The sequence below is a fragment of the Netta rufina genome (assembly GCF_964035555.1).
Source record: "Netta rufina genome assembly, chromosome: 8".
Lineage (NCBI taxonomy): Eukaryota > Metazoa > Chordata > Aves > Anseriformes > Anatidae > Netta > Netta rufina.
The window spans coordinates 5,987,134-6,012,366 of NC_140131.1; the positions used below are offsets into that span (position 1 = coordinate 5,987,134).

Sequence of the window (25,233 nt, forward strand, 5' to 3'; positions counted from 1 at the left end):
ATACTTTTAGAGTGCAAAGCAGAACTACACTTGAATGAAAGTGAAAGGGGAGGATTACCCAAGGATATGAAGAACTGGGCACACAGCAATCTCACTCAACACCATTAACTACTTTAAATTACCCGTATCTCTATTATATTGCTGAACTGATCTCAGATTACCCCAACCGTTCTCCAAATGATGCTTAGAAATTCCCTGAGCTTGTAGAGGAAAAATGAATTCTACTTTCTTAGGAAACCTTCTTATGAATCTCTTCTCTGTGCCTCAGACATCTTCAGAGCTTTCACTACTTTATAAATTGTGACATTGTCAATGTTGTTAGCTGTGTTTAGAAATATGTGGTCAGATCTAATAGTTTTCTTGTGTTTTTTCTTATCTGTGTAACCTACAGTTACAAACTGTTTTTGGAGAAAAGCAACATGCTACAGAGTTATGGATGTCACAATGACAAAATTGGACCAACTCAGTAGAAATTATTTAGGTGGCATCAGTAGGGATCTAACGATGTGCAACAGACATCTATGGTCACAGGGTAAATGACTGTGGAAAGCACTGATGTGATTACAAATGGGATCTGAGTAGTTTGTGACTTGACAGAATCTTTCTGTAGTCTTCTAATCACTCTAAAATACTTAGTGTCTCGCAAAAGAAAGAGAAATGGCATGTGAAGTTTGAGGGGCTGGCTGAATCCTTTCTGTATTCTTAGGACAGAAACGTGTGAATTATAAACAGTTGAATAAATCTGACTTTTGTTTATAATCCAAATTTGTCTTCCAAATCCTTTTGGTCTTTTCTTAATCTAAAAACACTTGAAAGAACTTACGGAACAGAAAATCAAGTATTATTAAGATTCTTGGCTCTTTCCGTGCTTTCCACAGATGTTAAGCTGCACAACCATATTTAATAGAAAATTTGTTTTCATTTGCATCCTGACCTCTGCATTTAGGAAATGCTTTATCAGCACAGCTAAAGTCAACAGGCCAGCCTGAATTCTGCACATGCTATATTACATTATCTCAGGTCTGCTTTATCAGTCAGTGATCAAAGGTTGCTGTTCAATCCTTCCAGCATTTATAGATGTGTCCCAGTAGCCTTGTGTATTGAACTGTTGGAGAGGAAGCAATGACGGAATAGCCATCACACATTGATCTTCACTGTGAGCTAAACAAAATCCTGCCTTGTTTACATTAGTCCATAAAAGCGGATTTCCTTTAGCACACTAAGAAAATACAATGCATGATATAAGTTCTTGGCAGGCTTTTTGTTATATATGTTGGTTTATCATTAAAGATTACAAGTGCCACAGAATAAGGAAAATGAAAGCTCAACATTTTGGGTAAAAAATAAAACTCTTGCTATTTCATAAAGCATTATTCAACAGAGAAAAAAATGCATTGCAGAAAGTTGCATGTTCTGATGTACTAGAAAAGTAGAATTAGTTGTTTCAGCTCCCGACAGCCTGGTTGTAAAATTTAATACAAGCACTGCAAATTGTGTATTGCAGACAGCTAGATCTTCTAGCATTTTTATTTGCTGTAGCTTGAAGATGAAGGGCCAGATTTTCCATCATGCTTGACACCTTTGAGATTCCACTATCTTTACCAAAACAGTTGTACCCTGAGGCTCTCTGAAAAGTTAATTCACACTTTATGTGCTGTTTATAGCTGGTAATCTAACTGCACAGAAACTGCTGCAACAGTCCTGGTTGTAAAACAGCTACCACTTTCTGTATTCATTTCTATGGTGCATAGCCACTTTATTTTCATTGATGCCTAGATATCTAAACTTTAAAAATGCTGTTTCCTATTATTTGATTTTCAAATGAGATAAACCTTAGGAAGCCCCTTCTCCTGGCTTTCAAAGCCATCTCCTTTGAAAATCACACTGCAATACTACAACTTCTAATAATACATGACATTAGATAGAGATCATTCATCTGAGTACAAGTGATCATGCTAGTTCCTTAGCTGTGTTTAGATCATCGTAAGTCTGCTAATACACTGGCAGTCCCCAAAACTACTGGAATCTCAGTAAAGTTCACAGAGAACCTAGGTTTTATTGCTTGTCTGGGCTCTACGTAAACATACATGGAAAGAGTGGTCATCTGTACCAACGGGGCATCCCTCTGCAAGTACATGACACGTACCTAATCCAGCTTAGTTCAGGGTATGAGCATGGGTTATTGTAGGATTTTACATTCCTCTGTACTTAGACAAATGATGTCATGCCATGAGATGTCCTGGCATCACTTAGAAGTGGGTGGATGGGACTGGAAGTGTAGGGTGGCACCGGCTTCCAACCAAGATGCCACTTGATTGTCTGTGACATGTACACAGGTAGGGACCAGCAGTGTGCTAACCAGCTGTGTTTGTGCAAGTCTGTGCAGGAGGCATTTCTTCCTGTGTGGTGTGACATGGCATCTGGAGATTAAAAAAATATATATACACTGTAAAGGGAGGCCACACAGGGTGAAGCAGAGACGGAGAGCGGCTATGGTGCTCCCACTAGTACCGCTGTCACTGTGGTGTGTGATGACAGCGTTAATCTCCATCACAGCCACAGCAGCATCTAGCTCTGTAGGTATTCTGTCGTGTTAGAAGAAAGCAAAAGAATATCCTGGAAAGCAAAAGTCATTCTGATCCCTGCTGCTAAAATCATTTGAATTCCATTGGAAACTAAGAGCACAATCAAGCATCAAACTACAGAAAGAACCAGAGAAAGTTTCTTATCTCTTTTTCTCATTACCGTAGAGTGTCTTATTTTCATTGTTGCAACCAGTTCTTCCATAAATAGTACCTCCATGGAAGTGAAGCAGCCTGGGCACCGATGAGGATGATGGCCCATCGCAGTACAGAGGTAGCTTCAGGCTTATCATTTTCTCGGCAAATTGTTTGTATTTAAATAAGCACCTTAATTTCTTTGTTTCCTTGTCTGTAATGTGGAGATACTGCCTTCCTATATGATGGTCTGTTATATTTGTGAAGCACTTCAAGATGATTAAATGGCTCAAGTTATGGAAATGGAGATTATTACCACGTTGAAACCTAAAGGCACTGACCTTGACAAAAAGCTACGAGACAGCCTGCCTGCGTGACCAGGCAGCATTAGTGAAGCCAGCACTTCACTTTCATGATGCTCAACTGTAATATAATCATCTCTAATGTAGCTGTTAGAGGAGCTTCCCAGCCTCACTGGGACAACTTGCTCAGGAAGGTCTTTTCTACAGCATGCAATTACAAAATGAGAATGCGAGGGAGGGTACGGGATGAATGAAAACAAACATGATTCTAGGACCAACTGTTGGTGGTTAATACTTGACCATTACTTCATGACAGGATTAATGTCTTTCTAATCACACTAATCCTTTCTGATAACTTTATCCATAATCCATCTATTTCAAAGCAACATCCAGATGGCTTCTGGTGGTGAGGAAGACAAAATAAACAAGCAGAATGGAGTCTTAACAGCAGCTTCTTGTCTTTTCCATTTCTGGGGATCTAGGTTTGCTCTCGATGTAGGTCAAAAATTTGCTTTCTATCAGAAAGCAACAGAAAAAAAAAAGTAGAGAGTGGTAGGGAAGCTAGACAGTTCTATTTTTATTTGTAAATAAAATACTTCATAAATATTCTGATGCTTAACAGTAACAGCCAGAACAAGCCATAAGGGTGCTCATAAGAGTTTAATGACCTGTTTGCATGGGACTAATTAGATTTCCAAGGTATCGACAGAATTCCCTTCCTCATTACTTGAAAATTGCTGTAATAATTTTTTTGTTGTGGTTGCAGAGGGGAGGTTATGCAGGTTTTTCTTAAAGCAGATGTAAGACATAGTATTTAGTAGTTTCATTTGTTTGTATTATTACAGTGTTTAATTTTTTATTTAGTCACATATAAAAATAATTCCTGGAGTTGTTGAGGGCTTCCTCATTCCTTCCATTTTCCCCTTAAGAACTTAATCTAGGTTCCTTTAGTTCTTCCTCTGATCCTGGCTTCCCTCTTCACATTTCTCCCTCAACCAGGACCCAGTAGAGAAATAATTTATTGTAACCTTTCATAAATCACATAAAGACTGTCCAAAAAAAGTAAACAAATTTTAATCAAGCCATCCTAGACAAAGTAATTTAACTGTTGTTGTTATTTTTTAGTAACTGTAAATCATGAAACAATTGAAGTCTTAGTGAAATAATTAAGCCTTAAATATCTGCCCCACTAAAATGCTGCAAGTAAATAAACTTTCTTGAATTGTTTTCCATTTCCAGCCATTGACCAAAATACTGCTATTTTATTTACTGGCTTCCTGAGTCTCTTTCACCAATAAAAATGTGACTAGTTCAGAGAAGAGAGAAGACAAATTTGTCTGCATGAAAACAGCTGCCAGAAAACAAAGCAGAGTAGATTCAGAATTATCCAAGTCTCAAAAAAAATAATCTAGACATCTTTTAATTGTTATGAATAAAACTACAAACCTTAAATAAGATTTTACTCCTGCAAATATTGTGGAGCATGAATTTTTCATTGTGTAGTGGTCCTGAGGTCATCAAAACACAACTCTGAAGAGGCTTGAAAGCCACAAAAATAAAAGGACCATAGGTCAGATACCTACATGTAGAGCACATACAACAGTTTTGGAGGCTATTCTTCCAAATTGTGTTTAGTCTCTGAGAATACACAATTTCATCCAAAAGCTGTTGGACAAACAAGATGGGAGACTAAAACAATGAAGCAGACTATTCTAGACAGCAAAAAGAAAAGCCACAGAAAGACCATTTTCTCCTGTAATTGGAACAACCTATGCAAGAGATAAAGAAGTCATGAGGCTACTTAGTTTATGATGATGTCTGCTCCTGTCCAGCACCAGCTGTTTTCAAAGCAAGGTGCAAGAAACGTCTTTAATTGTAGTAACCAGGGATTTCACTTAAATCCTGCACTACAAGATTTAATATCGCATCTAAAACTCATTAATACATATTTTGGAAGCCTTATTCTCAACATTATGTTTTTTATATACAAACTGAGAAGTGGTCCCTAAATAAGAAATTGCAAGAACTTTCATGGATTTTTTTTTTTCTTGCCAGACTCATTAAGAGAGTGACAAGTACTGTAATTATTCAGAAAAGCTGCGGATTGTTTTTGATTGTCTTAATCCTTTTTTGTCCATTTGGCAATCATTAAAACATTTTATGGAAGTTATGAAGAAAACATACTTGTGGAGGATAGTTAGCTACATAGTAAGTCAGATGATTTTAACCTATGAATCAAATATATTTTCTGTTACTCCGAGCCTAATCAGATGCTAAGGCTTGACAAGAATTAAAGGTATCTCGTTTTTCATTCCATTGTGTTTCATGAGAGTCTAGTACTGAATGGCATGGGAATATCTTTGCTCAGTTTTAGAAGAAGCTTGGAAGATGTTGGGAAGGGTTTGATGTAGCCAAGCAAGTCTGATAAAAATTAGTTTTAAGGGAAAACCTGAACACAATACAGTGATCTTTAGTTAAACCACTTGGAAGCTATTCCTGATGAATTCCCTATTCCCTAGGAAATGAGAAGAGTATTTTTTCTCATCATTCCTCGGCTACACTATGTGAATGCTGGAACTCTGGGGATCAGCAATGAGGAAATCCTGTGATGTAACTGTGCATTACTGACTTTGTACAGTAGCTCTGATGCTCAGTATGTCTATTAATCTTGATGTCTTCTGTCCTATTCCTTCTGACATCAAATATTTCAAGACAAATGAGAAGTAGTTAATGAGTGACTACAGTCTCTTACTAGTTACCGGCATTTCTTCCTAAAAATCAGTCTGAGCAATTGTTTAAAATGTTTGACGTTACTCTGCAGCCTCTGGAAAACTTCTTCCTCTTGTCCCTTCTTCAAACTGAGCTTTGTGGGCCAGGAAGAACACAGGGCTTTATCTGAACCCAGACCTTTATTCATCCTTCATCACACCAGTTTCTCCTGTTGCACCTCCATAGTTAATTACTTTTGAGGACTTTCTCATCACAGCATGAACTGAGCATGACTTTATCTGGTGACAGGATAATCTCATTACAGATGATGATCTTGTTAATGAATATCCCCAAGACAGAGCAATCTCATTATTAGCCCCCTCAGGATTTGCCATCTAAGAGCCAATGTATGTATGATTAGATTTTAGCAGCATAACATCCCCCAGATCCCAACCACCCAACACCTGAGGCTGAAGTGGCACCCCCAAAAGCAGATGACCCACTGGGCATACTTGAGTAAGATTTTTGCCCCTAAGTTCTCCTGAACATGCTTCTCAGGTGAACAAGATAAGAGACAAGTTTGTTCTGTAGAACAAACACAACACAGTGGCATCAGGGACAAGAGACACAGTGCACCATTCCCACAGTGATAACAGCTTCCAGGCAGTACCAGGAAGAAAGCTGTACTGGCTGTCTCCTCCTTAGTGCCTTCTCCAAGTCATCAGCCTTCATGGTGTCCTACCTACAAGCTACAGATCTGCTTGGTCAAGGATCAGCCCTTCGTACCACTGATGGCCATTTCCCTGCATAATATACCTGTGATGAACACAGAAAATGATTGCTATGAAAAACATCCATCTAGTTAGAAATCAACCTGATTATACTTTTTGTTTTGTTTTGTTTTGTTTTGTTTTCTGGGGTGGCAGCGTGGGGACCAAAACAATCCTAAATCTAGTGCAATATAGGTATCAGCTTCTACGGGCATCAGCAAGCTATTGAACTGGCTCAGTGGCTTGTGAAACCTCACCCTGTGAGAAGAATTCAGTCCTAGAAATCTAAGTAACAACACAGTGATTGTTTTACAGAAAAGTAATGTAACATGTAACATTTAACTCACTGTTTTAGAATAACGAGTCTTCCATATGGAAGCATCCAAGGGAGATGCCAAGGAACCGTCATTGCTGCTACTGTTTTTTTAATATGTACTGCTGTGTTTGTAAATGATACTTTAAGGCACACAAAAAGGTGGAATTTTTCTCAAAATGATAAGAGAGGGAATAACAATGGTTACAAGAGTGAGAGAGATGGAGATGCTCATTTTCTAAATGATCTGTATTACAATACAATGAATATTTCCCCTTGCTCCTGTAGCGTTAACAAAAAACATCCTAGATGAGAGATTGGCAATGCAGAAAAGCAATGCATTTTCTTAATTAATCTAGAGGATAGCAGGAACCTGAGCACTAAATCCCACCCATTTGATTTCATTAAATCTACTATAAAGGTTAAGCTGCACTTTAGTATTGGCTCTAGACAACCTTACTGACCAGAGTGAGGTCAAGATCTTATTCAAGGAGGTGCAGCTTAGTACACGACTATTTATGTAGGAAGGCCTGATAATCGGTTCTGTTTTGATGATAAAGCCGGACAATCAGGTCACACCAAATAGCAAATGTGGTATTTTATTTCACCTGCAGTTTTCCTGAGATGCATCCTTTGGAGAGATTACAGAGAACCATTCAAAGCAAAATCAGTGTAAAGTCCCAGGCAACACTAAACTCAAATCTTAGCCTCAGACCACTTGGAAACAGCACCAGGATCTATGTCAGAGCAGCCTGGACCAAACTCAGGGGTCAAGAACTACCCTAATTTGCCGGTAAAAGAGGGCCAGTGTGAGTTAAACACTTGGTAGAGAGTTATATAGCTTAGCAGAGGTAGGCTTTATAAGGCCACTGACCATCCTTTGGCAGTGGAAAGAAGCCAAAGAAGAAAGATGATGGTAAAATCACCACAGCATTTTCTTCGCTCCCACTGCACAGCCACACCTGCCCCTGAAGGCATTTGCATGTCCAACCTACCCCTTAGTATTTTTCATTTTAAAATCATGGTCCTGCTTCACACAGGAAGGAGTGAGGGGGCTGACCAGATTTCCTTCAGTGAATCCTTCCAACCTGAATTATTCTACAGTTATGTAGAATTATGTGTAGGGTTTCATACCTAAGTTTGCATGACTAGTTATTGCCATTGCTCCTGTGACCTGGGCTGTCAAACATAAAGGTTTGAATCATAGGATAATCCTGAGTTAGAAGGGACCCACAAGGATCATGGAATCCAACTCCTGGCTCCACACAGGACCACCGCAAAACCAAACCATCTAAGAGCATTGTCCAAACACTTCTTGAGCTCCGACAGGCTTGGTGCTGTGACCACTGCCCTGGGGAGCCTGTCCCAGTGCCCGACCACCCTCTGGGTGCAGAACCTTTCCCTAACCCCCAGCCTGACCCTCCCCTGTCCCAGCTCCATGCCGTTCCCTCGGGTCCTGTCGCTGTCCCCAGAGAGCAGAGCTCAGCGCCTCCCCCTCCACTCCCCTCGTGAGGGAGCTGCAGGCCACCATGAGGCCTCCCCTCAGCCTGCTCTGCTCGGGGCTGAACAAACCAAAGGACCTCAGCCATTCCTCATATGTATTGCCCTCTAGACACTTCATCATCTTTGTAGCCCTCCTTTGGACACTCTTTAACAGTTTTATGTCCTTTTTATCTTGTTGCACCCAAAACTGCACACAGTACTGGAGGTGAGGCTGCACCAGCACAGAGTAGAGCACGTCATGGGAAACTGCCCCTTGAGCTTCAAGGAGCAGTTGAGAGGATTCAGTCCCCATGCGTGCAGCCCACGCTTGCAAGTTCCTTCAAGGAACCAGGATCTCACATAGCAATTAGGGAATATTGTTTTAGATACAAGAGCTACAGCTTTTGCATTATGGCAAGCTACAAAAGATACGCAGGCAATCACACAAGAAGCAGGTAAACTGGAATAACTAGGAAACAGGGTTTTCTGTTGCATTAACTTTATGCAAAAGCTACTATGTATTTTGTGTTTTCTTTCCACAGCTTAATGTCTGGGCTGGCAGCCCTGGATGCCAAGACTTCCAGCCGATTAGGCATCATAACTGTCACTTACTACCTATGGACAACATTTGTGGCTGTGATTGTGGGAATAATTATGGTCTCCATTATCCATCCTGGTGGAGCGGCACAGAAGGAGAGCACTGAAGAGGGTGGGAAGCCCATCATGAGCTCTGCAGATGCACTGCTAGACCTAATCCGGTAACTACATTCATTCTTTCTGTTTTCTGGAGGTAACATTTTGTACATAAACTCATCGGGAACTGTGGCCTGAGGATAAGTTCTGAACCTAATGATGAACACTTTGTTTAAATTAAGAAAAAGTAAATTGCAGATGATTTTCAAGTTATCAGATGCTTATGCTGTCACTTCTTAGTAAAATTTAAATGAATGGACACCAAATGTAACAGAAATACTAACAGCATTGGTTTTTATACTCCCATAGAATCAAGTGTAGCCTGTGGAGCTCATCATGAAATCTATTATTAATATGAAGACAGTATTAAGATATAATGTTAATTTAAATAAGGGCAGACAGTTGTAATATGAAAAACCTAAATACAAAGGCTGAAACCCCCATTTTTCAGGAAATAACCCTTGAAACTGCTGTTATAACTGCTCATGGCAGCTCTCAGATGAAGGATTTAATTAGAAAGACCACTGTTGCGACCTTTTTTTTTCTTTATTTTCATCATATTATTTATTCTGTTTTGTGGCTTTTCCTTGTTTGTTTTGCTTTGTTTGGCAGAAGAGAGGGTTGTTCTTTTAGGCCAGCATTTGAACCCTGAATAGGTATTTTGATGGCCTTGCCTGAATATCCCTCTTTGTATCCACAATTCAGGTGCTAGTGGGATGAGTTTCCTGACTGAACCCAGGATGTGCCTCAGATTTATTTTGCTCATGCAAAAAGATCAAGTTTTGCCTTTGGGGTGATTCCTCAAGCCAGTGATCTCATAATATATTGGACAAGGGCTTTTAGACTCAGTGTGTGTCTGAACCATGAAGAATTCTCTTTGGAGTTTTACTTATTAAAATACAAAGCGTTGGACAGTCTTTCTTTCAAAAACCCAAGTTCCTGACCCAGACTGCGCATCAGCACACAAAGTACTTTCATTAGATTTACTGGGACTTCAAATCAGAAGGAACTGGGATGAAAAGCCTACAAAAATCTTTTCTTTCTCATCCAAGTTGCACTTAGCCAGCCCATCTGAAAGCCGTATGTTTTTCTGTGGTATCAATGTATTACTGAGAAGGTGCCAAACTGTGTTAGTCATGGGGCAGCAGCTGAGAACACTCTCTTTTGTAGCCTTCCACAAAACCACAATCTTCAACTAAAATGGGAAGATGCCCACGTAGTGGTATCCCTATCTCCTTGGTGAATTTGCTCTGATCTACGTGCAGTGGGATTCATGTGTGTGCTTGTGACTAGTTAAATCACAATATTCTGCTTCTGCTGCATGAAGGACTATAATTCTTTTACCAGGAGGAAGGAACTGGAGTTTTGAATCTGAGAAAAATAGACATAAAAGGGAATTTAACAAAAATGTGTAATCTTGATGATTATTTTCATAGTGTCAGTGGTTAGAAGCCTGAACAGGTGTTCAGCTGTTTCCTAAGGCCTCATTCTTAAACATATAAATGCTTAGGGAGATAAATGGTGCAATAGTACACCCAAACTGATCTTAAAGTTAGCTCCAGAAAGGGTCTTTCGAGCCATAGGTTCCCATCCCTTTGTACCAGCCTCATTGCTTTTTGAAAGCAAGAGTAAGCCAGTTCATGGAGATGTCAGATGAAAAATAATGTGGGGTTGCAAAGTTTAAATTAAGTTCTATAATATTATATTTGCATCCAACAACTGAATGTCTGTATGACTAGAGCCCAAGATCTTAATTATGATTTCACCCCCTCCTCTTTATCTGGCTGGTTCAGGTCCCTGTACACCAAAGATTTAGTGGCGAATGCTTTATTCTGTTTGGCAATGTTTGGCTTTATTCTGTTGAGTCTCATTGCAGGTAAAATACTATTTTCTGATCTAAGCATTTGCATCATCTATAATTTCTCTTCCTACAAACACTTACCTAAGCAAATTATAACCATTTCCATGCCTATTTCAGGTATTCATGTTTTCACCCAGTCATGTTAGTTTAGTCTATGATTTGGGCAAATGTCAACAATGACAGGCCAATTAGCCACTCTCGTTACTGAAGCTTGAACAGATAGACTAAAGCTCATTCTCCTGTTTCTGTGCTAGGAACCAGCTACAGCTGTACTCTCTTTCTACCCTGAGTGCACAGACTGATGTTTTTTATTCCTCCACTACAGAAATAACCACATTCACTAAATAAATAAATAATAATACAACTGTGGGGAGTGGGCTCTCAGCCTAGATAAATACTATGGGTGAAATCCTGGCTCTGCTGAAGTCAACTGCAAAACTCCTAGATATCTTTGTGGAAGTCTGGATTAAATGTAATGATGTATCTGCTGGTTTGAGCTAGAAAAGCTGATCCTTCAGCTCAATGATAAATCACTTCCATTCACAGCTGGAGACCATCTTTTTAGGCCCAGATTGGCTTATCTTCTCAATTCATTAATTTCCTCCCAATTTATCAATTGCACATGTGCACAGAAGTTCTCGCAGGAAACATCTGTTATTCTTCAAATAAAGAATGCTAAGTGTACAAGTGGAGAGATGATATACGTGACATAATTGTGGGGTTTATTTTAAAGGCATGAATCTTGGCATGGTGATACACCTATTTCCCCCTCGCTTATTCCAGATTTGAAGCCATTTTGAAATGATAAATGTATTATCATTTCATGTGCTGTTGTATAGGACATTGTCAGGTTTGGAATTTTTGGCAGGGAGGAAGGATGTTGCTAGAAATTGAATTTCTGGAAATTTTTTGGTGAGGATTCTGCTTTTAGAAGTGGCTTTAATAAATAAAACAAAGAATTGCTGCTAAGCCTCATCATTGTTCTGAACATCTACAACATTAATCAATATTCACATTTCTGGAGTACGTATGGTACATGGAGGAATAGCATAATGTACCATATACACAGCATTATTTTGCAGGTGGTGCTTCCCCCATATATTTGTCTATTATGTAAAAGAAAACAATAACAACTCTAGAGTATATGACACAATTAGGACGCTGTACCACATGATTCTGAAATGGCTCTAACCCTCACATCAACCAGGATATGTATTAACTGATTATCATACTGAATTTCCTTCCTTGAAACATGTATCCACAAGTCAGCCATTTTTGCCACTCTAAACAGAAATATTTGAAAGGTTTCTTTTCTAAAAGAAACCTCCAGAGATGGGGGACAAGATCTGTGGATATGAATCTGCCCCTACCGATTTTCTCCCAGATTCAACCTGGACAGGATGGCCACTGAATTCAGAATAATACACGTATTTTCAACACTCTACTAGGCTTTCTACTGAAAATCTTTAGTGCTGCTTTGATCTTATGTGTCTGAATTTTTCCTTTAATCTGATCCAGCTTTAAATCAAACGCATCTTCTGCTGTCTGTGGTTGACATCCATTTAACCAGCTAGTTCACTTTCATACTTGTGCAGAAATCTGCCCTTCTATAACTTGCCCCTCTTCTTTGGCATTGTGCAAGGATCTGGGCTGAATTACTATTCATAAGGTAAGGCAATCATGAGTCTGAAGCTTTGCAGAAGATGCTGTTCTAAAGATGCTTCTCTCTTTAGATGCTTCATTATTACTAGATTGAGACAGATGTACACATCTGCCTTAATTATATTCAAGGTTTCTGGTATGGGCATTGCAAGGCTCATGAAATTGTATTTTCTTCCATATTTAAGACTATAAATCCTCAGGCTAAGGATCATCTTCTTGTACTCTTAAACGCATCAAAGCACCTCATGCCTTATGAATTTTAATGCATTTATTCTCATGATGTGCAATACCTCTTTGAGGGAGGGATGATCCATTTTCCTTTCTTACAGCTGGAGAAGTGAGATATGAAAAAAATAAAAAGGTCACTGTGGGTCATTCAAAAAAACCTGTGGTGCCAGAGGAAATATTTGCAGCTTGTATGAGACCTAGTAGGGGTCTTGTTCTAGGAATGTGGCTTTTGGGGCACCTCGATGGAAATAATAGCAATGAATCAACATAGATCTTTACCTTATTTTTTCTGTGCTAATTATTGAAATTAACTCTGTACCTTTTCCCAAAAATAAGAGTGGATTTTTAGTAGCTTTTTTTGAGTTAAGAAATTAAGAAAGGCAAGATAACCGTTTTTAAAAATAATTCATATCTTACGTGTTTTGCCCAAAAGGACAAAAAAGGGACACAATTGCAGGAATAATGCCCAGTTTAAGACATTTGGTTTGTTTAATTTGGAAACATATATTCACCTGACAAGCAGACTAGAAAATGCAGGTTTGTAAATCAAGATATATTTCACAGGACCACACTGTTTACATTAGCAGTTATTATTTCCACCACACTCCATTTCCTTTCTCAAATACCTTTAATTTGCAAGGGTAAATTTTGTTGCAACTTAATTCATTCTACTTGCATTTGTCATCAACGGAAATGAAATTTGGCTGATGAGATAAAAATAAACAATCGTACACCATGAGCATTCACATTAGGAAACAAATCCCAGCCAAACTGAAGGTTCACCCTCCTGTTTCATATACAGCGGATCATGTGTGCAAACTGGCACCAGAAAATATAGAGTTCACATATATTTTTAGTCTTTCTCAAGTCTAACCAGACAGAATGACATTGTGAGCTAATTCAGCTCAAAAGCTCCAAATAATACAACTCAGTGAATACAGACAGGATCAAATCATGCCTTATCCAAGCATGACACAAGTTTGTACACTCCGGAAGTTTACTGAAGAAAAAATCAGAGCAGTTTTTACCTCTGAATATTCAGGATTGCATCCAATTTAATAGACTTTGAAGCAGGTATCTGGAAACTCATTTTGGCTGGCCAGCTTTAACCGAAAGAGGGCTTTTTGTTGGTGGTGGTATTTTTTGTTTTCTGCTTTATATATATTTATGTATATATATACATACACACACACACACACACCATTAATAGTTATAATAGGATATAAACATTGTAGAGGATTTATATTTTCATGGCAATCCTAAACACTGTTTAAAATAATCTCCTTTCCCCCTTTTCAAGCTAAGGGGTATTTTATTTCAAAAACAAATTGCATTTCTTCAAAACAGGGCAGGAGAAACCCAGTATCTGCTGTAGTTAGAAAAATGTCCAGGCTGCACAGAACAAATCGTGCTTAAAGAAGTTTACAGCTGAAGACTGAATTGTATATACAGGCAGTAAGATATTAAAGAGTGCATTAAAAGACACAGGGTTTAAACTGTGAAATAACTTTTTTTAATAACCTTGGCCTACATTCTTCTATCTTTTACCAAAAGCCACTGTGTTACTAGGATAGAAATATTTATGTTTCCTATGGCAAACTAGCCTTTTTTATTAGTTTCAAACTGCCAGTTTTCTTCTATCTCACAAAACAAGCCTGGTGCCAGCACTGTTGAACACTGTATGTGACCAGATGTTCTCTTCTGGTTAATTTTTAAGCAGTTCAAGCTGCTCAGAATCCCGATCCTCAAGTATTTACAAAGGCTCTGAAGCCCCTACATGTGTGGTTCCTATTTGGCATAAAAGGAAACCAACATGGAAAAAAATATAATTCTGTTATGAAGATGATGACTGGGAGATGGAACGCAAAGTGGACTTTTTTGCCCTCTGGTTACAGAGTGGGAGATACATGGGGGCCAGGAGTTAAAACTGCATTAGGAAATCTTCAGCCCTACAGGGGAATAAATTGTTCATTCTCCTGAAAATTGGCCTGGACATGTTCTGAGATGGATAAACACTTGTTATTAAATAATTTTGCTTTCCTGGAACAATAGTGCATATGTGTTGGGCCTGTCATGCTACTTTTGATACGACTCAACCTTTTCAAGATTCTTATAAATGCGATGTGCTTGTGTTTCCACCCCAAAGAATGAGTTTCTTGGAAAGCCATAGCACTGTTAGTGCTGTGTCATGACCTTGTCTTTGAGAAGAAGCAGAGTAAGGAGGTTCACCCTCCAGATCCCTTTCTGGAACTGAAATGCCATGCAACAGTGTCACCTTCAGGACAGATAAAAAGTCTATTTGGCAAAATGATTCCATAATATTAGTCCTGTCTTGATCTGCAACAAGACAAGCAAGACACAATGGCTTGGTCCTGATTAGCGATTTTTGCATTTGATTAGTATCTTTTATCACAATAATGAGGACTTCAATGCTTGCAAAAGTGTGCTTTGGCCCGTTTGGCAGGGACTAGTGCGATTGATATTAAGAACAGATTTCCTAGAGAGGTTGGTTAATGCCCCATGCCTGTCAGTGTTCAAGAGGCATTTGGACAATGCCCTAAATAACATGCTTTAAGTTTTGGCTAGCCCTGAAGTGGTCAGGCAGTTGGACTCAATGATCTTTGTAGGTCCTCTCCAACCAAAATATTCTATTCTATTCTATTCTATTCTATTCTATTCTATTCTATTCTATTCTATTCTATTCTATTCTATTCTATTCTATTCTATTCTAAATTCTATTCTATTCTATTCTATTCTAAATTCTATTCTATTCTATTCTAATCCAAATGAGATGAGGCACTGGAGATGATTACTGATGTGCAACATGCACATAGACCCTGAGATAGGTAATTAGTTCAGTCTTGCTGAATTAAATTTTGCCCTTGATTTCAGGAGTGCAACTGACATCAGCAGGAAGCTATTTCAGATGTATTCCAGTATGGCTGAGGACACGATTCGTGGCTTATGCGGTACAGTAACAGTTGTCAGATGTCTACACGGTTGATGATGAAGTCATCCACAGGAGAGTAAATGCAAGTGAATTTTTGAGGTTAAGGGAATGCCACTGAGAACTAAGAGGCACCTGACATGAGATTGCAGTAAATAAGAACCATAGTGCTGTTCATTCTTCTGCAGACCTGTAAAACCTGGAAACTTCATAGTTTTCATGTCAAACTATTCAGACTCCATTTTTACTGTCTCTGTACCCCTGCTGTACTGAATACTGTCAAATATGCAGCCTTAAAACAATGTTCTTTCAAGCTCAGCTATATTAGTTCTTACGTGAGAAATATAGGACAGAGAGCAGAGTGTCCTAAATGGTTTTATGCCCAATGCAAATATAGGCCAGTAAAATATTACGAGGACAAGTATGTTGCAAAAAAAAAAACAACAAAACAGGTGGCTTTAATTCCACAGCCTGGGAGACTGCAGCCAACGACTGTCTGGTGTGGCAGGGATTAAGTACTGATAACATCAAAGTCTGAGAGCAAAACCAGATTGCTGCTGCAGAGCAGAGTGCCCCAGAGGGAATGGGTGTTCTGAATCAAGGAAACAACATCTGCTGTACCTGTGGCTGCTGGCCTAATTTCTTATTAAAAAAGTCTGTAAAAACTGAATGCTTTGAATCAACAGATGGTGTAGTCAGAACTCCAAATGAGTATTTCAGATAGTCAGTAGTGTAATTACAGCAAGAATTTGGCCTAGTATTTGTAATAGGAGTTATGCAGGAGCCATCAAACTAACTATCCCGATAGCTGTACACTTGTGTTCTGTGGACAATTCCACTAAAAACATGAGCAGTAGAACCGTGTAATAGTGCTGATACTTGTGCCACTCACTTCTCAGAGCCAGCAGCCTTCTGAAGAGACAGAGGGCGCCCACGACCTGGGGGCAGTGCCACAGCATGGCCTGAGCTGCAAAAGGACTTCTTAAAACAATTCAGCTTCCTAAAGCAGCAGAAAACTAAGGGAGCAAAAATGAGTGAGTAGTATTAATTGCTAGGTTAATTGCTGGGAGACAGTGGAGAAGGGAAAAAGACCTCTCATTTTTGGCAGTGGCAAGGTACTAAATAGTCCTACACGTATTAAAAGCTGCACCCTTAGAGCATCTCCTTAGACCCGCTGCTGCCTGTACTTGCTACAAGTCTTCAGGATTTTCTTCAAATTCCATGGCTATCAAATTGCAGAACATGTCTTGCCATAGTCATACATACACATTTCTGACTCTTGATAGCTCCTTATGTCTGAATCCTCTTATCCCATGCAAGAATGAGGGAAGGACTCCAAAATTTGCTAGTAGAATGAACCAGCCTGTGCATCACAGCAGGATGTAGTCAAAGGAGGTGTTTAGTAGGTCACTTATCTGCTTATGCTACTGTCACAGCAAATGCAGGCCAGGCATGTCATCTGTGGCTCAGCAGCTCATGCTCTATAGAAAGTTCACTGACTTGATATTGAAATTTCATCTCTGTTAACTCTTCTAACTTGTATTGAACACTCCTGCTTTGTCTGGCAGAATTCTTGAAGCAGAAGATGCTCTGGGAAATGCATCTTGTGTTCTACCTCAGGGCAGACAGTATTTTGCTCTTAATTTTTTTATGTAACCAGAAAACATACGTCTGTTTCTGTTTTACAACTTTATCCTTGTCTTTGACATAAATTTATCTATATTCCACACCAGCCTCACTCACTGTTATGTTCCATGTTTAATTACCTATTATTATGTGAAATTATTTTTGCCAGGAATGCTGAATTGTGCTGCCGAGGTTAGAGACAATCACTTGTACTACAGAAGTGAATCCCAGATTGCTTTGTTTCACACAGTGTTATTGTGTCCTGTATCTTGTGAGCAATTTGAAAGCAATGCTGCAAATTTAGAAATATTTTATCTGCTTTGTTGTCTTAATTGAATAAACACAAGAGCATTTATAGGTGGTGACAGCAATGAGCACCTCAGCTTGAATTATTACTTCAAAAGTACTGACAATGTCTTTAATTCAGTATATGCTAGTGATAAACCAGTACCTGTTCCAAGTAGAGGGACAGCCTCGCTTTATGATCCTGATACCAGATCCACGTGGGTAGATCTTCATCCTTGTGCAGAATTGCAGTGAAGCTCGTAGGGATCTGCAGGGGCCAATCTGATGGTAGGTTGGATGCCTGGAAGATAGGCAGGCAAATATCAACATGCAGCAAAATCTTCCCCTAAGGCCGGAATTTGTCAACTCTTTCTGAAGACACCTAACCAAACAAACACTCCCAGTCATCTCCCATCTCTTTGTGGCAGTTTGCTACTTTCTTCTCATTATTTGTTTTTGGTTCATTAGAGTTCTCTTCCACGAATTGCTCTCTTGAATGTTTTTAATTAACAAAACTAAATTTTGGCTAATACTGGATTTTTTCAATCCAAGTAAACCAGCTTAAAATAAAAAATAAGCCGAAGTTCTGGCAAACACATTCAGGTCAGCCTTCACTAGATAAATTGTGTAACTTTGGTAGGCTAGTCTCAAAGACTGGATCACAGTGCATAATATATTAAAAAATATTGGGAGAATTCCAGCAGCCAGTATTAAGTGGGTAGTTGTAATTCCTGCGGGATAAAGAATGATAAAGAAACAAAATGCTTTAATCCTCCACAAATTTGTCTAACATTTAATCTAGCTACTAACCATATGATACTCCTTTTCTCGAGCAGTCTCAATTTGTTCTTAATTCTTCTAATTACAACTATAAAACTGGGGCAGAAAAAGAAATCATCAGCAATTAAAGTCATATTTCTTTGTAAAGCTTTGTCTCATATGTGACATTCACAGTCAGATCTAAGCAGGAGTGCACAGTGTGACTCTTTCTGTGCTTTCAGCATAATTCACATTCTCACAGCAGGTTACAGCACAATCATCACACTAACACTTTGTACTCCTACAGAACCTTTCTTCTGATCATCTCAAATCATAAAACAAATGTGATTTTATATCAGTGAAGCCTTTAATGATGTCGAAGCAGAATCCCTTTACGAGGCATAATAAGGCAGTAATGAACTTTTCTCTTCCACGCTTCCCTCTCCTGTAAACATCCTCTCCATCTCTCCAGGTCCAGCTCCATCCAGCTGTTCTTCCCTTAGTCCCCAGCCGCAGCCAAGCTCCTGGGGCTCAGGCAGAAGGTTGTGTCTGCATCTGATAGGAAAGTGATGCACAGCTGGCTGTTGTCTGCCTTGATTTGGCTACAGATTTGACACTTGAACCAGGGAATGATCAGCTTTTATGGAAGCTCTGCAGAGACAACTCAGTTGATGGCAGCACAGCAGCACAGCACTGCTTACAGTAAGTGTAGGGAGCGTTGTTCATTGCTGACCACATTGCTGCACAGTGAGTGTCCTAAGCTAAGTCACTGCAATTAAATGACAGCGTGTACACAGGGACTGAATTAATTTAACTAAACCTTGCAAATTAAGCCTTATGACAGGTTGCTTACATGGCTGCTGTCTTCTCATGTCTTTATAGAGCACAGGCATCATCACGCCTGGGGCTCTTAAGCAGGACTGGTAAAATGGAAGAAGACATTGGCAGTGTACAACACAGCCAGGAGGTGCTGTGGTTCCTCAGTGATGCCAGGTAGCACATCAGGCTGCAAGGGACAGGTCATCTCAGCTGCTTTTCACCGAGGAGAGAAAGGGCCAGGAGAGTTAAAAGAAGAGCAACTGAAGTGCTGTGCATCAACCTCCTAGCCTGCTGATAGGAACCTGCCTGTATAACACTAAAGTTTGCCCTACAGCAACAGCCTTACCAAAATGTCTAATTATTTGTTTATGTGGTTTGTCTGCTCTCACACAGCAGGCCAACAAAACAACTCATTTTCAATCTTCTGCTTCAATCATCAGACAGTACTGCTACCCTGCAACTCTTAATTTCTCTCCTTCTGCTTGACCCTGCAAAGGATAATGAATTATCTGTTTGTAGCAATTGCTCTGTCTGAGGATGCCAAAACAGATTCTATCTCTTGTCCATCATAATTTGAGATGCAACCATAGTGTCACATTGTTATGACTTAAAAGAGCAATAAAATCATTCTTTCTAAGCCAGTGCTGCACAGGATGCTCTTGCCATGACTCCACTTGGCAGCACACAAATGGTGCTGCTGCAAGAGGAAAGCAGATCTGCAAAATGTCTCAGCGTGGCACACATTTACCCGTGTAGGCATACAGCAGTTCTCCTTGCAATGAGAACAGGCTTTCACATATGCTTAAATGATGTCCTGTCTTGAGGCTTGAGTTGGAATTTCAATAAAAAGTCCTTTGGTCAGAGAATTCGGGATAAATCAGAAATTATTCTCTTTGCATACATTTGTGTATATGAAAGCACAGAATTGGGTCACGGGGTGCCACTGTCTTCTCCCTCTAGCTTCAGGAGCTTTGTGCTGAAAACAAGTCAGTTCTGTTAGGTCCTATTTGAGTGATCAGACAAACCTTAATTCCTAAACGCTACCTGGAAACATATGACTTTTTAGCTTTTTTGCCCTACTGCACTATGATTCCTCTTTGAAGCCTGTAGAGGGTGTGCTCTCCATTTCAAATTAGGACTGAATGTCTTTCTACAAGGTAATAATCTAGCTGAGACACAAGTTACAAATGAGCTCCAGATACTATTGGGTGAAATGTCATGGCCTGAGATACAATGAAAATCAGAAAAGGTAATAACAAGAGTCCCTTTTGGAATTAAAAATCTATTAAGCTCACTGCAAATCTCAGTGTATGGTTATTGTTTTCCATTGTAGCTCGGCTGTGAGCAAAGATGAAGCTGTTTGCCTCATGTCAATCTCCTCTTCTGAAGCCTCAGAACCATGTTAAAACAGACTGTACAGCTGTAGTCCCGATTCTTTTCATCAGGGATCAGATCCTCTGTTTGGAAAGCAAACTGTTCTTGACCAAAGCTCTATAAAGTCTACATCACTGATGATTATAGTGATGAAGGTGTATAAGGACATGCTGCAGTATGTAGTTCATGAGTCATCTCAAGGCAGTGACCAGCAGTCCCAAAGCAGATTACAGCACCCAGGGATCCCAGGAATATGTCCCTAAACTCTGACTCCGTCTTGAACAGCTCATTATCCAAATATGCAAGACAAAATACAGAATAAAGAAATATTTGTCTCCACAGTTAGCGGACAGCGAAGGGAATGACAGCAATGATGTTGTCCCAATTATGACAGTGGCAGAGCCAGAAAGTGAAACTAGAGCTCCTGGGTCTCACTGTCTCAGTCCAGGTATTTCAAAGTCAGTCCCCAGACTTTCATTCTGAGGACCCGTCCCTCTGCTGTGCTTTGCTGAGTGAGTTACAGCGGTATGGCAGGAGGGGGAGAGAGGCAGCCTTCCGCACCCATTCAGCCCTTGCTCTTTAGGAGGGTAAATAAGTAGTACATTGTGCTAGGCCTGAGGCCCAGGGAACAGAAATTGCCTGCAGTCCCATAGAAATGATTTTATTTGTTCATTTCTAGGAACATGTTTCCAGCCAACCTTGTTGAGGCCACATTCAAGCAGGTAAGTGGTTACAGTTCTGTTACCACTGAAGAGATGAGCCAACGTCATAGAAGGATGTAGATGTACCTTTGTAAAGCAGAACCCAGGTACAGACGCTGTGTTATGTCACATCCTATTAGTACCTTGAGCATTTAGGAATTCACAAGTATGTTTCCATTATCCTAAGCAGCCTACAACTAGTAGGTCAAAGTTATTTTAATAGTCCAGAAAGGTAAAGGGAACCTGCCTCCCACCTGGAGCGAAGCTGTGGCATGGGTCAGGCAATGGCTATGCTCTTTTGCCATTTATTTATCAAAAAAAACCTTTAGGATTTTACATTTCTGTTAGAGCATAGCGTTCCAAGCTTTATTTTTTATGAGATACCATGTAAACAGCAATTTTATAAGCCTCAAACTCTTTTGAGATTCAAAAAATTCAACTTTTCTTACAGATTTTAGCAGCACAGGGACAGGAGCTGTCTTTCTTTTCATGCTTGTCCCTCTCACATGCAGCCTTATTTAACAAAGCACTTCGGAGGTCTCATTTAACTGTTAGTTCCTGCTGGGATATTATAATAAAAAATACTTTGTTTTCTTTCAGTATCGCACCAAGAGCATTCCCATCATTAAATCTAACAAAGCATCATCTGAAAGCACCACTCGTCGCATTATAATATACGGAGTCCAGGATGAGAATGGATCCAACGTCCAGAATTTTGCCTTGGACATCACTCCCCCACCTGAAGTGATTTACAAATCAGAACCAGGCACTAGTGACGGCATGAATGTGCTAGGGATTGTGATATTCTCTGCAACAATGGGTAGGTTTCAGACATGTTTGGGTTGCAATAGTCCAGGTAGCCATTAAGGGAAAAAGATATGGGGTTGGTTGTTCTGTTTCTTGAATAAGAATAACCTGCTCCCAGACCAGGTCCTCCATTAAAGCTCCCCCCACCAAGCAGGAAACAGTTTTTGCCCTGGAATCTGCCCCGTTTGCTGTTCTTATCCACTCTTAATTGCATTTTATCACATTATTAGTGTGGAATATAACCGTCACCTATGTTAAAGCACAGTTCAGACTATAAACCTCGGAGATAAGATGGATAAGTGAGTTACAGTGTCTTATCAGTTTAAACCCATGGATTCTCTCTTTGATTGAAACTTCATGATTTTATTTTTTTTCATCATGCAATGGTAATAGTAATATACCATCCAGTAGTTTATCTCAGTGGACTCTAAGAGCTTATGTTTAGATAATTTATTCAGTTTCATTTGCCGGAGGAACTCATTGGTCCCATGTTACAATGTCTGTTATATTATGCTTGTGGATTTGGAAGAGGGAATTTAACCACTCCCTGAGATGTGCCTTAGTTAATGATGACAAAGGTAAGGTACTGATGATTAATACAAGAAAATGCTGATGAAATTTTCTTTATCTCAATTTCTTCTTGGAAGTTAATTTGGTCAGTGGAGGTAGTTCCATAAAACATCTTTGCCTACGTTTATTATATTATGGTTCATACCAGCAGAAGGGGTCAAAAATCAAGTCTGGAATTAGCAGATTTGTCTCTCAGTTTCTCCAGTATGTGGTATTCCATATGCATCACTGCTGGAAATTGGCTGCCCCTCAGTTTGTAATATTTTATAGTTGATTCCCAAAGTACAATGTCACAGCAACCAATATTCCAGCCAAAATGGATATGCATGAATTAATTACATGTGCTCATTAGGATCAAGGACGACTTTATACTTCTGAAAACCACTCACTGTCTTCCCAGAACTGAATGTATTACTGTTACCATGCCCCTCACTCCTGCTGGCCCAGGGATCAAGAGATGGAAGCTGAGAGCCAGTTTCCTCCCGGCTGACACACAGAAAACGTTCTGCCGGTGCTGCCACGTACACGACAGCCCTGGCTGCGGGGCCAGCTGCGACTGCAGTAGCTGCACGCAAACCTGAGACACTAAGTGCTTAAACGTGTCGGATCCTGGTGGCAATTTCAGATTATCATTCCGAACGAAGGATGCAGCCAAGCATTTATCACTGCCTTCAGCTTTCTGCAGCTCTCCCCATCCAAAAAGGAAGGAGTGGAACAGCAGACATGGCTTGAATCTCTCGGAAAGAAGGGCATCCTTCTGAGGTTTTTATTTACAGCAAAAAAATGTACAAAGGCCTTGGTGCTTGGTAACAGTTCTGCTCACTTTGGCTCTTTTTTTATTTGCACAAAGGTCTTTTTACACCATTTTGGCATAGAAAAATGGCATTAGGGTGGTATGAACTAGATGATCTTTAATGTCCTTTCCAACCCAAACCACTCTAGTATTCTCCGAGTTCTTATTATAATTTCATTAAGACCCTTGAACAGCATCAGACTAGGATAAAGGGACTTCAGAACAACAGACTCAAGCCAACTGACTTCTTTTCCTGAAGCAGGAGGTGAATTTCTTAGTAACCTCAGTCCAAGAGTAAATCCTGTGCATGAATGACTGGACTTCTTTGCCAGGCATGCATAAAAATGGGGTGCCTCTGGCAGGAACAGTGTGAGGCAGAGAGGACGAAGGAAAAGCCCTGATGCTAGGCTCAGCTGTGATGAGCTATACTGCCTCAACTCAGAGTGTGCAGGAATTTCTGTTAGATATTATGACAAGTGGATAACAGTTGAAACATCTGATCTTTTTCTTGGAGGAGCACACATTGTTTATGCACTGCAAGGAAAATGTTTGCACTGAAATGGAGTCTGCTTCACCAGGGATGCACAGCAGAGACTCCAGTCCTGCCCACTCCCCTGCGTGACCCCAGCAATAGCCACATGCTCAGATAGGACAGTGTTTTAAAGGACAATTTTCAGCTATTCCTGTAAAATAAAAGTGAAGGTGTTTCTTTTTTTGGCACTGTACAGAATTAGAAGCCAAGACTTATGTAAAACTGCCACTGACCAGGCAACAAGAGCTGAACTATATTTAACACCCTGCTAGCAAAGATAACCACCATGCTTATTAAGAGCGGTGTTTTCCAGCACAAAAATCACAGCTTAGATAAATATTGCCAGATCAACAGAGTGGTAAAATGATGGCTATTTATAGGCATTATTGGAAGCTAACACTGTCTAGAGAATATAGGGTTGGATGACACATCCCAAAGCTGTATTCTTTTCATTTCTGAGCACTGTCTATTCCTACAGCATGAAGATCTACATTCATCCAGCCACCTCCCATTTACTTCACTTTGAGTCATAGCAGGGAGTGAAAGCACTGAGTGAAAGCACTGGTGATTTGCACAAAGGACGCGAGAATTTAAACCCAAATGCCTATGTTTGCAGGTATAATGTTGGGAAGGATGGGAAACAGTGGTGTTCCTTTGGTCAGCTTTTGCCAGTGTTTAAATGAATCTGTCATGAAGATAGTAGCAGTTGCTGTTTGGTAAGTAACAGTTTTTGTAAGAAAATATATATTTTTTAAACAGTAAAGAAAATTTTGAGAGGATACACAGACATAGCAGAAACTTATTTCCAGGGAAATAATGAGGGTGAACAATCCTTAGTTTTGTGGGGCCCCACGATCTGAAGGAAGACATACAGACATACATCCTGTCCCTAGCTTGTTCTGTCACTCTAACAGAGGCACCCTGCGTATCACTCCCAAATAATGAAGCCCAGTACAGCTGTGTGTGTGTGCTGTAGACGCTGAGGGATTATAATGCATCCAGCCCACACAAGGGAGTGTGATGAGCTCCTCAGGCTGGTACTGCCATATCTTACAGCACTGCTCCACTACAAATCCTAGCCTGGTTTCAGCTTGCTCAAGTTAATGAGCCCTCAGGAGAGGACTGGGCTCCTGCGCTGACCTGAGGGTACTGCAGTCAGTGCAGTTACTGCTAGCTTGGCTGTCTCTGAACACCACAGTTCAGAAACTAGGTAGTCCTCTGCCCTGAATCAAACTCCCATGCAGTCCAAGAGCATGTCTAATGCATATTGGTAATTCTCTGAT

General features: G+C 39.9%; 1 protein-coding gene across 1 annotated transcript in view; it reads left to right on the plus strand.

The window, feature by feature from the left end:
* The window catches only part of SLC1A7 (solute carrier family 1 member 7), a gene marked incomplete at both ends in the record, with an annotated part of 47,529 nt that overhangs the window by 5,818 nt on the left and 16,478 nt on the right, over positions 1 to 25,233 (plus strand). Inside the window, 4 exons of the mRNA XM_084291110.1 lie at positions 8,836 to 9,051; positions 21,227 to 21,269; positions 21,849 to 22,068; positions 24,567 to 24,666. Of these exons, the coding sequence (XP_084147236.1) occupies positions 8,836 to 9,051; positions 21,227 to 21,269; positions 21,849 to 22,068; positions 24,567 to 24,666 (579 nt within the window). The remainder of the gene's footprint in view (positions 1 to 8,835; positions 9,052 to 21,226; positions 21,270 to 21,848; positions 22,069 to 24,566; positions 24,667 to 25,233) is intronic.